Source organism: Meriones unguiculatus, chromosome 2 (assembly GCF_030254825.1).
Source record: "Meriones unguiculatus strain TT.TT164.6M chromosome 2, Bangor_MerUng_6.1, whole genome shotgun sequence".
Lineage (NCBI taxonomy): Eukaryota > Metazoa > Chordata > Mammalia > Rodentia > Muridae > Meriones > Meriones unguiculatus.
Genome location: NC_083350.1, coordinates 12,317,303 through 12,335,178, shown reverse-complemented (window position 1 = coordinate 12,335,178; position 17,876 = coordinate 12,317,303). Strand labels below are relative to the sequence as shown.

At 51.2% G+C, this 17,876-nt stretch overlaps 1 protein-coding gene across 1 annotated transcript in view; it reads right to left on the bottom strand.

Annotated features, from left to right (window-relative positions):
- The window catches only part of Ark2c (arkadia (RNF111) C-terminal like ring finger ubiquitin ligase 2C), a 107,006-nt gene extending 90,384 nt beyond the window's left edge, over positions 1-16,622 (bottom strand). Inside the window, exon 1 of the mRNA XM_060377013.1 lies at positions 16,462-16,622. Within this exon, the coding sequence (XP_060232996.1) occupies positions 16,462-16,522 (61 nt within the window). The 5' untranslated portion in view covers positions 16,523-16,622. The remainder of the gene's footprint in view (positions 1-16,461) is intronic.
- Between the last annotated feature and the right edge of the window lie 1,254 nt (positions 16,623-17,876).

The following is a 17,876-nucleotide window of genomic DNA, read 5'->3' as shown; positions in this document are numbered from 1 at the left end:
CCTTCTACCGTAACCCTGGAGACTGTGTCTGACTGCCCACACTTGCCCTTCAACATGCATCAGTGAGCTTTGGAGCTGGCCTCTGAGCCCAGGTTCCCACTTCCTGACCCTGAAAATCTCACCACCCCATCCTCCCCTCTAGAGGCCTCCTTTCTCCACTGCTGGCACCTCCACTGATAGTTTCTTTCGGAACCACATGAGAGAAAACAACAAAATACAATGATCTGTAGTTGCAGGCAAGAAAAAAATGGAGACATGCAGGGTTTGGGGTCACTGAGATTTCTGCCCTTCTGGTTCCGGCTAGAACTCAGACTGACAAACCAAGACCCACGTCTTTCTCTGCTGAGTGACCCTGACCAAGTCCCTTCTCCCTCCCATAAAATGAAGGGTAGCAGGCCAGTCTACAAACCCTGAGAGCTATGTTCTGGTGGACTGAAAGACAGGATGACCTGGAACCCAACCAAACCACCCCGCCCAGAGGCCCTGCTAGTCTAGCCCCCAGCCCAGGGGTCTGCATTCTCCCCAAGGGCCTCTGGTGTCGGCTTATCTCTGGAGAGCAGTCTCATTCCCTTAAAAACAAACAAACAAACAAAAAAGTGAAGACCTGGGCAGGAGTGTGGGGTGATGGACACAATCCTAAGGATCTGGTCACCCAGCTGTCAGCACTGTGTCCTAGGCCTGTCATTCTTGCTCCCTGACTCTTAGAACATGCCCCTTACTTCCATCTGCAGACAAGTGGGGTGCCGTTATAATGGCAGTGAGGCCAGAGACCGTGAACAGACTAACACTGAGTCCCTAAGATTAGCTAAAAGCAAAGCGGATCACATTTAATTCTCTCAGTGGTTGACTTGGGAGGTTTCGTGTATTGGGTCTCACACAGAGCCTGACCCACAACCCGGACGCTGTACTGGGCACTTCCAACAGACTTGCAAGGAATGTCTCCAGCAACCCAAAGGAAACGTCACAATTCTACACCGTTCCTCGGAGGAGAAAACTGAGGTATTACAGGTAGCTTTGATGAGAGTTGTAGTGCTTTGGATGAGAATGGACCCCACAGGCACATCTATTTGAATGCTTGGTCCCCACTTAGTGGAACTGTTTGGGAAGGATTAGGAGGTCTGGCCTTGTTGGAGTATGTGTGTTACTGGGGGTGGGCTCTGAGGTTTCAGAAGCTCACACCACCACTCCCAGTTAGTGCGCTCTCTCTCTCTCTCTCCCACCCTCCCTCCCTCCCTCCCTCCCTCCCTCCCTCCCTGTCTTCCTCCTTCCCTCTCTCTCTTTGCCTAGAACCTGAGGATAAACTTCTGCTCCAGGGCCTTGCCTTGCCAATGGCCATGCTCTCTATCATGATCATGGACTCTAACCCTCTAGAATCACGAGCCCCAATAAACTCTTTTATACATTGTCTTGTCCATGGTTCTCTTCACAACAATAGAAATGTAACTAAGACAAGGGTCTGCTTATGCCAGTCCTGGACTGGCCATTTCACACTCACCATCTCATGTTTACTCAGCGCTACATAAAGTCACCTCCACAGGCCAAGCCTGGCCCAAAGCAGCCGTGTAGGAGCCTGCACTCCTAGAGAAAGATCTAGATTCTGAAGCCAGGGTAGTGACTGGAGAATGGGAGGAATTTTTATTTTATTTTATTTTATTTTATTTTATTTTATTTTATTTTATTTTATTTTAGCAAGCTTCTCTGGATGATCCTTCCAGTGTGCAGGTTGAAGAAAGTGAATTCTCCCAACCAAATAACTCCCTCCCTCCCTAGGGTCTCTTTCAGCAGAGATGGCTGTGCACCCTGCCTGTCCTGCTCTCTCTGCAGAACAGTCCATCTCCCAGGGCTTCTCGGCACATGCGTGCTAGGGCTTGCCTAGTGGGAGCTGCTGGCCTCCAGTCTCAGGGGTGCCAGTGTCGGCCATGATTTATGACTGAGACTCCCACACATACTCTGGGCCAGAAAGATCCAGAGGGCTGTTCACAAATTAAACCCAGCCCTCCTCTCCTCCCAGGTAATGGGTCTATCTGATGATGGAAGAGCTTATAAACAGCTCTCGTCAAATTAATCTCGATGTTGGAGAAATCATAGCGGCCATAAAGAAGACCGAGTGTGTCTGGCTCGCCAGCTTGTTAGGGTACTTCATAAAACAAGGCAGCAGCATTAGCGTCGCTCCGTCTCTTCTCCTCGGAAGCTGGGTGGCAGAGGTGGGTGGCCACCTCAGTAGGGGTCAGGACCAATGCCTGTGGCAGCGGGGAAATGCCAGCAATCTTTCCACCTCTGTAGACTGTGCCCATACGATTGCTCAGCCCCTAGGACTGGAGCTCCTAGACACGGTAACTCTTCCTGATGCTCCTTATATGGTCTCTACCCTCAGTGCCCCCTTTTTCTCTCTCCCTGCTGACATGGAGCATACCCTTTGTCCCAGCTCAAGATTCACCTCCTCCTGGATGCCCTCCTGGGCTACTCACCATCACTCAAAGGCCTTGTGATATCTGCTTTACCCATAGTACTAGAGGCCACAGCAATCAGCTGGGCCACCGTAGCACCCCATCTCCACCTCTCCACCTTCACAAGGGTTTGTGGAGACAGCAGAGCCCGAGGACAGTAAGAGACAGGTGTGCAGACCTTAGTTCTGGGGCTGACCTGGGCATATCAGCATGGTTAGCACGGTTCGGCCTGGAAGTGTCCCTGGCTGATGACCTCTGCCTCTCTATTGGGAATCTGGGGGTGGCAGGCTGAGGGCATTGCAGGGCACACTGAGCAGGTGAGAGAAGAGGCAGAAAACCCAGCAACAAGAACTAAAGCTTGAATTCCTGTGAATAACGCGCATGTGTGTGCACACATGCAAGGAGGAAGTGGTAAATGTGCGGGGTCCCAAGGGAACAAGACTAGCGGCCTCACAGGAGCCCTTCCTGCTTCCTCCATGGGCATTCACAGAAAAGGGGAAGTTGTCAGGAAGAAGACCCTCTCCACATTGACACCCAAATGCTGGACTTCCAAGGTTCCAGAACAGGAAGAAATAAACTTCTGTTTTGTTCTTGCAGCCGGAATAGGCTCGCACAGTAGCTAAGGTTGGCACCACCCCCAAGAGGAAGATCAAGGCTCAGGAGACCTTGAGAGGTAGTTACCAGTCAACATGGTAACTCAGTATAGGGGAACTCCCTTTGGCCAGCCTTGAGCTAGGTTCCCAGGCTAACAGGTCCCATGTCGTGTTCCAGGCATCGAGTTTAATGGATGTCTCCAGAAGTCACACACTCTCACTCACATATGTGTGCACACACAGAGCGCAAATGTCTGTGGCTGGAGAGTTTGGGAAATGCTAGTGAAGGGAAACTCAAGATCTCTTTCATGGCATCCCTTGCAGAGCTCTGAGCCAGGTAACCCAGGAGGCAGCTCTTCAAGACAGGGACATTTGTGCAGCGCTGCAGGATTGTGGGCACGTGTAACTTTCCCACAAAAGTCCTTCTAGCAGCAAAGGGCCCTGGCATCCGGTGAAAGGCGTGAGAACTGCCACCCCACGTTCCTATGGCGAGCTCAGTGCCACTTGCATCTTCTAGAAGTCTCTCAGACCTACCTCAACCTCTTCCTCTCCTCCAAGCCCCCACCCCACCTCCCACCGAGTATGCTAACCCCATTACAGAGAGTACCAGCCATCATTGCTCTCTGGGAGACCGTGGGACCCTGGCATGTTTTCATGGTCTTCTAGAACAATAGGCAGCTCACAGCAAGCCTGGACTCAGAGCAGACTGCGGATGTGATTCCTGAGGTAAAGGCAGTCTTGTTCTGTGATGGTTGGGGTGGATAGTGAGGCCTGATAATACCCCAGGTCACCCCACCCTCAACAGGGCTCCTTCCCTGTTGCCCCTTACTTGTAGCATGGTTCCCCCATCCCATCCTGCCTGGTGCACTTCCTTTAACCCTTGTTCAGCCAAAGCAGCTCCACGCCCAGAACATCTGTCTCCAGGCTAAGACAACACCAAGTAAATACCTTGGGCGCGTCCACCCATCCATTTCCCACAGAGCTCAGTTTCTTCAGGGCACATAAGGGACTGGGGCCATGCCTGGCACAGTACACGGATATGTCTGTTGCTGTTCTTGTGTTGGTGTCATCATTTTGTCCCCAGACTTGAACAAGCTCAAGTCTCACTTAACTTGAGCCTCCTTTATAGCCCTGTTAGGAGGCCACTGTGATCCCATTTTGTAGATGAGACTGCTGAGGCTCACAGAGTTCTTCCTCTTACCATTTTCAAGGTGGCAGGAAGCAGCAGAGGGTGGCCGCACAGGGCAACCGCTAGCAGGCAGCCACGCGTAGCCGTGAGGCCAGCCTGCCGGGCACCCGGTGTCACGGCAGGGGCAGCATATCCACAGCTTACTTCACCACGGCAGGTAAGGATGGCAACTCTACCGTCAGAGGCCAGAACCAACGGCCTAAAGTGTCGAGCACTTCGGAGGGAGACCTCGAACATCCTGTCACCCCTCACATGACTCTTCTGAGAACACAGAGACTCCCGCCCCCAGGAGTGCTCAGGCAGGTGCAGACCAGCAAAGGGAGGACAGTGAACCGGTGAGAGGGAGAAGCAGAGAACCACCCGTGGAAATGGCCAGGCCAGTGGCAAGGGCAGGAGAAAGAAGGTGGATGGAATGGGTGGGATGGCAATGAGACAAGAGGACCTGATACTCCAGAAAAAGAAAAGAAAATTCAGACAAAGGTGACAGCCACAGGACTCTGACATTTACCTCTTGGATTAGATTTGGGCCAGAACTGGCTGACAGCTGCAGTGTGCAGCCCTCCCTCCCCCGGAGGGCCCACAGACTTCCGTGGGGTTTAGTAGCCTCTCCCCATCCAAGATGACAGTCCACGCTGCTGCCCAGACTGACCACTGATTTACTTCTGGTTGTTGGTGAGGTCGGGGGGGGCTGTCTGTGCGTTCTCTACCCATTTCAGGAGTGTCCAGGGTGTCCCCAGGGAGGCTGTGGCCAGAGGCCATCTGTGTCTCTGTTGCCCACACTCAAAATGGAGGCTGCTTAGACAATTGAGCTATATGCAACATGCCTGGCCTTCTCCTGCCTGCCCAGATACCCCTGTGGACTCCCCATACCCTGGAGATTGTTTCTGACCTGGACAGGCAGGTGCATGTAGAAGGGGAGGGGCACCTGGATGGGGTTAGGAAAATGACCGTCTCTTGCTAAGTACTTCAAGGGTCTTGTGTATTTACGCTCCATAACGCATCACGATTGGCTTCTATCACCGTCTCATGGCGCTGATATGAAGTCAACACTACCCCATCTTTTCAGAAGAGGGGATTAAGATCCTGAGAAGAACAAGTTGCCCAGCTGGTAGGTGGTAAGCCAGATCCCCTGAAGGCAAAATCTAGGCATTCTTGGCTATCACTTTGTGAGTATGATGTGCGTGTATTTGTGTGTATTTGTGTGTGCGCATGTGTGTGACTCTCTCTTCTTCTTCCTCCCTACCCCTACCACACACACATCACCACCACCACCCCTCCCTGAAGCTCACTCAACGAATACAGAGAACCGGGGTGGGGGGTATGCTAAGGAAGACTTAGTTCGAAGTGACTCAAAAAAGGTCTGGAAATAGCAAACAGTGATGCCTGCACAACACTGTGTGTGGGTATATTTAATACTATTGACTTAAGAGGCACATTTTACCCCAATAAGAGAAAAAAAGACGATCTTGGTGCTCCAGAAACAGCTCCAGGTGAGCATCCCCTCAGGAGGCCTCCCTCATACCCCAACCGTGACTCCATCTCTGAGCCCTAACTTCCTTCTGCCCAGTTACACCCCTATTTTCTTCAAGACTCACCCAGGCACACCTGCAAACCCGCACTTAGCGGCCCACCTGCAGGCGGTGAACTCACAGCACTGTCCACCTGGCCTTAGGTCAAGACCCAAGAACCTTCGGAGTCGAGAGACCTGGCTCCCTGGGGCTTTGCAGGGTCCAGGCTGCAGCCACTAGATAGCTTGGGTCTCCAGCACGGGGAGGAGTTAGCCTTGGACCGACCAAGTATTCCCCACCAGCTCCTGAAGTGCTCACATTTCTGTGGGAAGTAAAGCAACCCCCACAACTGGGGCATGGCCTAGATTGGGAATATCATAAAGTTTGTGTAAAGTCAAGTCCCTTGTTTGTCTAAAACTCACTTTTTCTACAAATTCAGGAATCAAAACTAGAAACTGCAGTCCGCCCCACATTAAGTCCAGGCCCTTTTCTGACCCCAGACTCAGAGTTCTGGGTTCATCCAAGCACAGATCTAGTTCCCCTGAAGTCTAGAGGCTACGTGAGGATGAATACCCACTTGCCAGGGGGAGGGCCCTCAGTATGGGCACAGACCCAGCATATATAGGACTGGTAAATGGCCCTGCTGATGGGAGCCTGGGGGCAGTAACAATGGAGCTGGCTTTGGACACCTCTCTTACCTTCTCATCCTGTTCTTTATTTCTTCCACGTCTCTCTGGGAAGGCACAGGGGCATTTCAGGAGAAATGCCACCCCAGGTTACTACCCACCTCACCTCCTCTGTCTGCCCTCACTTGCAGGCATGACCTGGCTTGGACCCCCTCACTCGAGATGGCCTATCCTCTTGCTCATTCCCCTGCTTCAGCTTTGCATACTGTCTTACTGCCAGTCTTTGGAGGCTTTGTGGCAGGCAACACTTTCTCTGGGGTAACTGCAGCACCCCTCAATTTCCTAGCGCTGGGGTGCCTCCCTCCTGGCCTGGCCTGACTTCCCTCTCTGCCCATGAGATGAGGCCAAGGCTGGGGCTTGCTCGATCTGGCATCCAAAGAGGCTCTGGCGAACACTGACTAAACCAGGACAGAAGCCCTGTCCAGCTAGCTACTTCTGTGGTCACCCTCCATAGAAGTTGGGTACATTTTAGTTTGCGGGTGATGGTAGTGCAGGAAGCTGTAAGAAGAGATGCCTGGGCCTAAGTCTTCCCGTCTCTCTACTCCTTCTGCAGAGTGCGATCTTCAGCTCTGTTCAGCAGGCCAAGGCCTCAGTGGTTAAAGCGGTAGGTAGTGCGGGGCCCTGTGGTTTTTCACACCAGGGAATGAGTCCTGCCAAGCAGGCTGGGGTTTCATGGAGAGCATCTTTGGGCCAAGGAAAGACACCCCACAGTGGGAATGGTCACATGGTTCCATCAGTGCTAACAGAGCTAGGGAGCAGAAGCTCTGAGATGGGGGGCAGGCCAGAAAGCCTGGCAGCCTAAAGGGGCCCCTGAACTGTCAAGATGGGGACAAAAGGGATTCGGGCAGCTGCGGAGGAAAGCTGCAGCAACTTAAAGCTGTCTGGAGAGACAGGGAGCATGGCACCCCACCTCCGGCCCCACATTAGAGGGGAGGGGACGGAAGCAGCAGCTGTCTGGGTTTCTTCCATCCTTGAGACAGGTGCTAGCTGAACCCTGCTCCCTCCTGCCTGGGGTTCCTAGCCCTCTACCTCCTCTCCGACACTTCCTCTCCTGGACTGGGGAGGCCAGCGCTAAGAGCTAGGAAGCATGTGCTGGCACTGTCATATCTAAGCCACCATGTGGGTGATGTCAGCATCCCTTTCTGGATGAGAGGGCTACCCATCCCAAGGCAGCACACCTCATTCGTGTTTCAAGTAAAGTCACCTCCTGCCCAACACTGCGCCTTCCCTGCCTACAGCACCATGTAACCTGCCAACAGAAGGGCACGCGCCCACAGTGAGCCAAGGCACAAATGCCTGCCTCCCAGAGAAAAGGCAGAAAAGGGCAGAGGAAGTACAAGTTCACACCAAGAGGAAATCATGGTTTTTCAGAGCAGGAAGGGTAATTAGGCCGATTATCTCCTTGGCAGACAGGAAGTGAAGTCGGACAGCCCTCGGCTTTGGCCAGCCTCACAGGGCGGTTAGTAACAGAGCGGGAGGGAAGCCAGGACTATTTCTACTGAGCTCCGCAAGGGCCCTTGTTACTCTTGCCTTCAGCTGGCTTCTCTGCTCATTTCATGCACATCACTGCATGTGACAAGCCCCAGAAAGCACAAACTACAGACTCACCGTCTGATGGACAGGGAACCAGACTGATGCTAAGACACACTTGCTCAAGACCAATGTCCACGTTCCTGGCAGAAGAGGGACCAAGCCCTGGGCTGCTGCTGACATCATCTCAGCTGCCCTCCTCCATGAGCCCTTAGCCTGTGTCTTCACTGAGCCTTGGTGAAAAGGCCTGGTAGACGGCAGGAACTATCATGACTTTGCCGGGTTAGGCCTACAACCCATGACACTCATAGTGCGCAGATACCACCCGGAATGGCTCAAGAGAAATGCTGCAAGGCCACTAAAAGGAATGCCTGTGAGAATAGCACAGGAAACCGCTCATAACATTAAATAAAGATGGGCCTGGTGTCGAAGGCCTGTAACCCCAGCTACTCTGAGGCAGGAAGATCCAAGTTTGAGGCCAGTCTAGACAACTTGGGAAGACTCTCTCAAAAATTTTTTAAAAATTGAAAACTAAGGGCTGAGACGTAGCTCAGTGGTAGAGCACTTGCCTAGCATGCATGAGGCCATCTCTGCTACTGAAGGCATAAAAACTCCACACACAAGCACATACCACACACATACAAAAATGTGGAAGGCATTTTCATGCATGTGCTTAGTGGATAGAAGCAGGGCAAATGCCCTGGCTTTACTTTCTAAACTCCCCAAATCGGGATTCCTTCATCTCTGTGATATAGGGTGTATCATCTGTGAGGTCACCGCAGCACGGACTCTCGACAGAGGAGGCACCTCTCAGAAGGGGCAGCCATTCTATCTGAGGAAATGAGGGCACAGATGCCTGAGAAGAATTTACCATCCCAGGACACAGCTCCCAGCCAGAGGTCCTGTGGGCACTTGAGTCCCCCCCAGACAGCCTAACCCTGCACTTTAGAGTTCCCTTGTGGGCCTACAGGCTCAGTGCTGAAAACATAACCCCTTCTTATTGACAGCCCCCTGTGGACACGGAGCCTGGCTTTCTGAGTTGCTCCCACCAGATGCAAATGGCAAGCAAGGTTTTCTTTCCTGTATTGGGGTGGGGGTGGGGGTCCTTACAGTAGGCAAACTATAGAAATGATCATGTGCCAACCCTGAGGCCACACCTCACTTGTCAGTACCCTCCTTGCTGTCATTGCCATACCCACGCCTTTGAGTTCCAACTTTGCTCCTGAAGATTGGTTCCTTCTAGCTTCCTCTTCCCATGGGTACAGGTGAATCTGTCTGTCTGTCTGTCTGTCTCTCTCTCTCTCTCTCTCTCTCTCTCCCCCCCTTCCCCAAACCCAGCTAGGATCTTGGCACACAAATGCCCTGTAGTCTCTTTTCTCAAGGGTTGAAATTCAATAAAACTTCAGACTGTGACATCTGGACAGAGTGACGCAGCTGCCAGACAAGCTGAGGTTTTGAGGCAGGCAGCTCCCAAGGAGAGCCCAGCAGCTGAAGATACATGTGAACAAGCCAGTAAGGGACACCAGACATGGGGAGAGCATCATGACAACAGAGCAATTGTTACTACTGAGGCTTGTGTCCTGCTCCCACTGAAAGTGAAGAAAAGCCCTATAGGTCTCTGTTCCCAGACATCACCACAGTCCCCTTCTCTCTGTCAAATTCCACGTTTATCCACAAACTGGGTTCGTAGCTCACTGTTCCCCTCATCTCCATTTGTTTTTGTGATCTTACACTGTCCAAGGTATACCAAAGCCCTACTGTCACTCAGCCCTCCACATTGACTTGATCCTGGCCATCCCTTCCTCATGGCAAGGCCCATGACATAAGCCTTCATCTCACTCCTTAGAGCTGGGATCTGAGCACGGCAGAACACACTACCCCTGTTTATTGGAAAATCAGTGGCCAAAAAAGCAAGCCCAAACTGTCCCAAAGGCCTGAGAAACTGGCCTCAAAACCCCTTCCAGACTTGTCTACACATTCTATAGCCCTTGTGCTGTGTGACCCTGGAGTTATGATTCGGGGAAAGACTTATTCAAACACAGGACCACTATCCTGCTGCTTTCTGCACATGTCTCCCCACCACCCCCGTGTGCACAAGCCATATACATGCCCTGTCCCCCACCCCACCTGGTGCGCTCTACCTCGGCGTACATGCTACCTCCGAGGCACACACACCAATGCGCCAGTGTTGCCATCCCTGACCCAATGTGATCCTGATCCTTAGGACAGTAGATGCAGACGGTTGTGAAGGGGAGGAGCAGCTATCTAGTGTGTCCTTGACACCTGCTGTGTGCCAGGTGCCTTTGAGCAGTTGAAAGACACTCTATGAGGTCAATTTCACGATGGTCATTATCCAGATGATGCTCAGAATGGTACCTATATTTTCCCCTCAGGCCAAGAAAGCCAAGAGTCAAGTCCTAGACTACTCCAAATTAGATCATGCTGGCATCCACTTGGGCCCCCTGCTCAGATGTCTTGGGCAGCCTCTGGTTTTCTGAGAGATGCTCTCTGCACCTCAGCATGTGTCTTAGGCCGTCTCTCTTCTGCACCCCCTTAGCGCAGTGTTTGGTCAAGTAGGGATCTAATGAATATTCATTAACTAAAATGAATGAACAAGTAAGAGAATGGAGGAATGAATGAGTGAGCATATGAGGAACAGGCATTGCAAGTAGTTCATCAATTATCCTGAGCCTCTCCAAGGAAAGCCCCTCGGTGACACTAATTGCCAGGAATTTTTAAAAGCTATTTACATCCTTAGTGAAAGTGTACTGTACCCTGGGTAGCAGTGGTCTGGTAGACTTGAGAGACTCACAGTTGTGGGTCAGAGACAAAAGCCAATTGCCCTGTGGCCAGCTCTAGGAGGGCTACACCTAATTCCAGATATAGCCCGAAGCTGTGACTTCACCTTCCTAGGAAGCCATCAAGTTTCCAAAGAGAAATTCCGGGCTGCTTATTTAAGGAGAGAAAGGACAAAGGGAAGAGGTTGGGCAGAAGGTAAGACACGACAAGAGAGGCTGGCCTGTCATCTGGATTCAAGAGCATCAGCAGTCTGGACAGCCTTACCCCGCGTCTTCAAAGTGTAATTCTATTTGCTGTTTTGTGGGGAAATTCTCCTCAAGAAAACTCATTCATTAAGTGGGGCTTATCTGCTACTGGTCAGAAGGGGAATCCAGAGCAAACTGGAGCAAGAGATGTGTTTCAGCTCATCAGAGAGCTTGGGGTTCCAGATCCATTTATAGGCGACTTGTTCAAAATCCTGGAGTCAAAAGTCCCTACAGCAGATAGGTGTCTGAGTGAATAAAAGGACAATGTGCGATGGCTTGATGGTTGCTGGATTGTAAAGTTGGGGGAGAAGTCTCCTGAATGCGTCAGTTTTTTAGCTCTGATAACCTGGATCGTATAGAGTAGAGACTCAGTAAATTGCTAAGGCATGGTTGCCATCAAGCCAATTGCTTTCTGTACTATTACTGGCTCATTGAAAAACCATCCTTGAAATAAATTGCTGAAGAATTCTGAAACACTGGACATTAAAGTTGAAAAATAAAAACTTAGCATTGGTTAACACTGATCTGTCTTTATGGGAAATGAGAGTTGTCACCCAATTTGTTTTGATTGTTGTTGAGGTTAGATGAACGTGTTATTTTTGCTTTGCCAGACCTAGGCTTCAAATAAGCCAAAAAGAAAGTAAATTAAAGAAAAACCAGAAAACCTTCAAGGGCCTGGTTTCACAGACCTATATATCTCCCTCTGCATACACCATAGCACAAGCCTGTGCCAGGAACATCCATGTGTGTCCATGTGTCACAGTAAATCAGTTCAGTTTTTCCACCCAGGCTGGGAAGAGGCGAACAAAGGACCCGAGTAAAGAGAGCGGCCCTTGGGGGTGGGGAGTGTCTCCTGAGGCCACAAAGAAGGCAAAGAAGCACAGTGGTCAGGCAACAGTGAAGTGGCAGGGCCATCCACCCTGAGGGGACCATGGGAGGCCCTCCCGGAACAGCTTAGAGGAGCCAGGACTAAGCCTGTCTGCCAAGAGAAACAGCCTTAAAATGATGACCCCTTGAAGGAACCATGAATTTCTTTAATCAACTGATTTCCTCTGGTGTCTAAAATGCCTCATTTAACAAGGCTTGTTCTGGGCTGAAATTGACTAGATGTAATTGACAAATGCTTGAATTTGGGTTCCACTGGGTGGGTGGGGGGATACTTCTCTTTTGGCTTTTCCAGAGCAATGACAGGAAGGGGGGTGGGGGGATACTTCGAAGGGTTCTTGCAATTCAATTTGGACATAGGTCCTGACTTCCCTCCTGACCTCCCCACCCCCACCTCAACGAGCACACACTCTGAGACAATGGCCAGATCTCGTTTGCTTTCTCCCCAGAGAGGCCCTAGGGCCGCAGATGAAGCAGCTGTCAGGCAAGCAGGCTATAATCAGCTTTAACTGGCTCACAGCCTACAGAAAGTACAGACTCTTATTCCTACAATCCCAGGTGGGGCTGCCAGCCCTAGGATGGGGAGGGGTCCCAGGCGTTTCCATCCCACGCATCTTTCTTACGAAGGATCTAAATGACGATCTTACACTGTAGGTTTCAAGAATCTCAATATACACATAGAAAAGGATGTTTTAGCGCTTTGGATCATGGCTTCAGCTACATGTCACGTGTAACACCCCCCCACATGATTTATAAGGACAGTAAATCAATGAGACAGTGAACAAAAAGTTAAGACACAACTCAAAATGGGTTTTTTCAGGTGAGTCAATACTACAAGATTGCTAGTTAAGTACAGTATCCCTTTTCTCAACCTCAGTGTGATTTCTCCTTCCTTCCCAGTGCCTTGTCGCTTGGACACTACGATGAAAGTGGAGGGTACTGAGTGCACAGGTGGCCAAAGACAGGGGGTCTGTATGAGGTTGGGCTGTTTCAGCGTGACAGAACAACTGACCCTTCCCGCGGCCCTGGGCTTCTATTGTTATAAGATATGGAGTACATGAGATTAGAGTCACCATATCTATACCACAAAAAGGGAAAGAAAAAGAGGGAGGGGGAGGGAAAAAAGGAAAGTAAAAGAAAAGGCATTCACTCAAATCTTACAATGGGAGGTGGGGGTGGTGGGTGGTGAGCTTGAGGACAGAAAAGCAAGGAGGCTCTACACAGCAGGATACGACAATAAATGGGAAAACAGCAAGAGAAAAAGCACACTAGGTTAATATAGGAAAACTAGTTCTTTATTGAGATTGTATATTAGTATTAGTGGATTCTGTGTGTAACAATGTCATCATGCACACGATACAAAAAAAAAAGGAAAAAATAAAGAAAAAATAAAGAACAGAAAAGGCTGGGCCCACCATGCTTCGGAAGGGGAACAGAACAAAAGCAGCGTACAATGAGCAGATGGCCCGGGCCACACGGCCACGGTGCGGTTCGGCAGGGTAACATCTCTAACCGAGGCTGTACATTGTCAACTGGGGGATGTAAAAAATACAGACCATGCTTTAGTTTTAGTACAAGAAAAGGTGAAAAGATACACAACCAAAAAGATATCTGATACATAAAAAATTACCCACAAAATAAGAACAGGAAGTAATTAAGCACAGCAGAACACGCTACCCCTGTTTAATGGAAAACCATTTTGCTGAGGTTTTTGTCTTGAGGACTTTTTTTTTTTTTTTTTTTTTTTTTTTTTTTTTGCTGTTTTGTTTTGTTTTACATTTTTCTTTTTTTCAGATCGCCAAAGGCTACTTGGTACTATTTCCAAAGGGCCCTCAAAGTAGGCACCTTATTCTTTGGTGATTGCTGCTGTTTTGTTTCAGTTTTCAAGCAGGTCTAGCTGGCCAGGCAGCAAAAGGGAGCTGGCTGTTAAAGGGGTAGCCCTGAGGGCCAGAGCAGACATCCAAAGATGGCCCTAATGTTGTACAATTAAACAATTAGGACCCTATGGCCACAGCAGCTCCCCTTAAGCCAGGGACCTTGGTGCACCAATTTTTCAGAGACTGAAATAGCAGCAACTGTCATTTCATTATAGATTTTCTTTTTAATAGATATTTAATAAATTTTGTCTCCATCTACATGGTATGCCTGGGTGCTGCCAGGAGGCCAACTGATGGTCACCCAGACAAGTGAGAAATGGGCTGCGGCAGCCTCCAAGCCAAGGCAAAAGGAATCCACTTAACAGGGATTTACAGAGCAATGTACTCAGCTAAACAAGATGAAGATACAAAAATGGTTATTTCGCTGTATCTATTCTGAAATGGCCCTACACGCTACACTACTACAATGGAATCTAAAGGAACAGGCTTAAGCTAGCAGACTAGCTAATCTTTTTACAAGAAAATCGTGGTTTAGGACCTTTGAGTTAAGCATTAGTATCCTCTATCGGAAGGTCATGAGTTCTTAGCACATTGTGGTAAATTTCACCCGCAGCCCAACTCACCCCTCAGACCCTAAAAATTCCTGTGGGCGTGTTTACCAGGAAAGTTTGCCACTGCAATTCTGACAGGCAGAATTGGTTTGGTTGGGTTTTTGTTGGTGGAGGGCAGAGTTATTAAAAATAAAATTTAAAGGCAGCTGAATAATTTGAATTTCAAAACATGGAACCAGCATGCTGCAATGGTATTTAGAGAGTGGTGGTATTAATGAGGATGATAATGATTTAATCAGGATAATTATACTTTCAGGCTCAACATCCTTCTTAATCATTTTTGAATTTCTGCCTAGTGTACTGTTCCACACCCGTTTTAAGAGGAAATGCCAAGTAATAAGAGATAATTGTGTATTGGGGAGAGGGTGGCATTTCGTGATCTGACCTCCCCTCTTACCCTCCCCACCCCAAGCTGGCCTGAGATAGGGGATACTGCCGCTTAAATAGCAATGCCTTCCTCTGATGGAGACAGGAAATGGTTAAGAGGGGTGTCACAATACAGCTAAATGCGGAGGCAGAAGGGTCACAGCGCACACAGCAGCAAGTTGACCATTCACTGAGCTACACGATGAAGAAAAAAAAAAGATTTGATAAATGCAGAATGTCATCGTTCTATCATCACACAAAAAAACTGCAGTTCAAACAGGCCTAAGGGGCCAACCTTGCCTTTCTTTGGGTTTCTGGGGAGAGGTGCCAAAGGAGGGAGGGCTGGGCTTTCCTGGCCTGCTGCAGACTGGCCCCTGGAGCGCACTAAAGGACTGGCCCTGCGACCCCTCCCCTGCTCTGACTCGGAGGACCCGCGGGGTCTGCAAAGGGAAGACATCATCCTTGTAGGTGTTGGGGGGACTTAGCCAGTAGGGATTTAAGCAGACGTGGAATGGGAGAGAAGAAACATTTCCAAGAGAAATGTGAGTCCAGAGGCAGAATACAAAAAGAAAAAAAAAAAATGAAATGTATCTCAGATTTGCTTTGGGAGGTGGGAATTTTTGATTAAAAGAAAATGGAAGAAATGTGGGGTGGGGGAAGAAAAAGGGGAAACCAAGCTATTGTTGCGGGGGAATGTAAGGAAAAGGGGTGTGGGGAAGGGGTACCGTGCAAACACACCCCATATACAGCAGTTAAAAACAAAGACAGCACCAGCCTGCTGCTTGGTCAACCCCTGCCCCGGGCAAAGGCCTGGCGAATGGGCAGCTCCCACCTCATTCTCACGCACAGCTCAACACCCAAGGAACACACAACCCGCTCCGGACCAGCCCAGGGGTGCAAGGCAGGAGAGCAAGGCTGCGCACGTCTGATTTCCGAAGCGTGTATGCACACGCGCACATATGTATACATGCATACACACGCGCGCACGCGTGCGCACACACACACACACACACACACACACACGCACGCATGCACACATACAAGCCTTTTGAACCTATAAATGCAACTGTCACACAAAGACAGTTGCGGAAAGAGGTGTGAAGGGGCACAGAATAAGGGCAATAAAACCAAAATAATTACATGAGAAAAGAAAGGGACAAGAATGTGCAGGAGAGGGAAGGGGTTGGAGCATGGGATGGGGCTGATGCTCAGATCCCAGCTCGCTGCCCAGCGACCTTAAGGCCCCCAAAATGAAAAAATACAAAACACATATGTGCCTTAAAAAAAAAGGCAAATCACAGAAAATCAAATCAAACCTATTCTTTCTCTCTCTCTCTCTCTCTCTCTCTCTCTCTCACACACACACACACACACACACACACAAGGCATGCACCTCTCTCCTTCTTTCGGTCACACGGGGCTAGGTAGGGGAAGGGGCTGTGATTTGGAGGAACCATGTCCGCCGCAAATAATAATTTTAAAAAATATGGGGCTGGGGAGGAAGGGACCCAAATTCAGCAAATCCTAACTTCACTACAAAAGCTCCCGCGAGGGTGCCACCCCACATTCGGGGGTCTCCCCAGAAGGGGGTGGGGAGCGGCACGGCTCGCCTCGCCCCGCGGCTGTGCCTGCGCCCCCGCCCGCGCGCCCGCCCCCGCCCCCGCCCAGTGCCTGCGGCGATCAGCGCTCGGAAGGAAGCAGACCCCGAAAGGAAAAAAGCGATACCTCTGTTTCGCACAGAGCCAAACACTGGAAGCACGAGATAGCCGACGTGGACCAGGACCATCCTGGCTCCTCGCGCAGCGGCGGCGGCGGCGGCTGCGCGCGGGCCCTTTGTGGCGCGGCTCCGGGGCGCGGGCGGCGGGGCTGCGGGAGCCGCCGGGGCGGGAGGCGGAGCGCGGGGCGCGGGCGGCGGGGCGGCGGCTGGCGGGGAGACAGATGGCCCATGGAAAGGCTCCCTTCCCGGCCCCTCTCGACATTCAAAGGCGCTGGGGCCGCAGCTGCCGCCACACAAAGGCGCGCGCAGCCAATGGGAGCGGAGCGCGGCGCGGCGCGGCCTCGCCGGAACCGCGGGGGACAGCGGGGACCGCGGGCGCGCGGGGCGGGGGAGGAGGTGACGGCTAGAGGAGCGGGCGGCCAATCGCGGGCCCCGCTGCGGTGCGCGCGCTGGTGGGGGGGAAGGGGAGGAGTGGGGCGCGTGGAGCCTGGCGCGGTCCTCCGGCCGCAGCGCGCAGCGCCCTGAGCACACACACACACACACACACACACACACAGGCGCGGGCGGCGTGCACACGGAGCGTGCACACGACGGGAGACACGCTCCCGGACGGGTGGAGGTGCGTTCATCAGCGCAGAGGCAGGCAGGGAGTGCACACGACCCAGAGGTCCCCGGGCACCGCACGCGGGTCACTCGGGGACGTGCGCACAGAGGCTGGCGCACGTGCAGAGCCTGACTGCAGACGCAAATGAAGCTGGAAACCCAGCAAGCAGCCTCGAACAGGACGCGAGCACTGCCTGCCGCACAGACTTGCACACAACGAACAAACGCCTTGTTAAAGCAGGGCGCGTGTCCAAAGACACAGAAGCGGACACACAATACCGACGCAGGTAGAACAGCACACTCCATGCTCCCTGTCTGACACTCTGTGGTCTTGCAGAGCACAAAGCTCCCCAAATCTTGCTTCATTGAAAACCGCACATTCGCTGAGCACACCATCAGTACAGCGGTACGCTGTCCGGAAACCCTAGTCCCCCTCTCCACCGTTCACCTGCTCTGACACTGGCAAGTCCAGCCGTTTCACAGGCACGCCCACTTCCACATTCACAGGCAAATAGGTGACTCGAGGGTTTTTCACATTCGCACATGGAAGCCCAGCTTTCATGTCATGCGTGGCCCTTGGCCGGCCAATTGGATACTTAAAAGAGAGAGCAAAGCACTTTCCGAAAGTGTACCTTCAGACACAGTCAACCTATAGGAGGAAGCTGCTCTGAGAAGGCTTGCAGCCCCTACGAAGGCCAGAGGTCACTTGGCCACACACCTGCTCGCAAGACAGTACGTTTCCTACAGCAGGTTTCTCTTTGGAATCTAGTGGCTCCTTTAATCAATTAAGCTAGTACGGACTAGATGGCAAAATCATGTA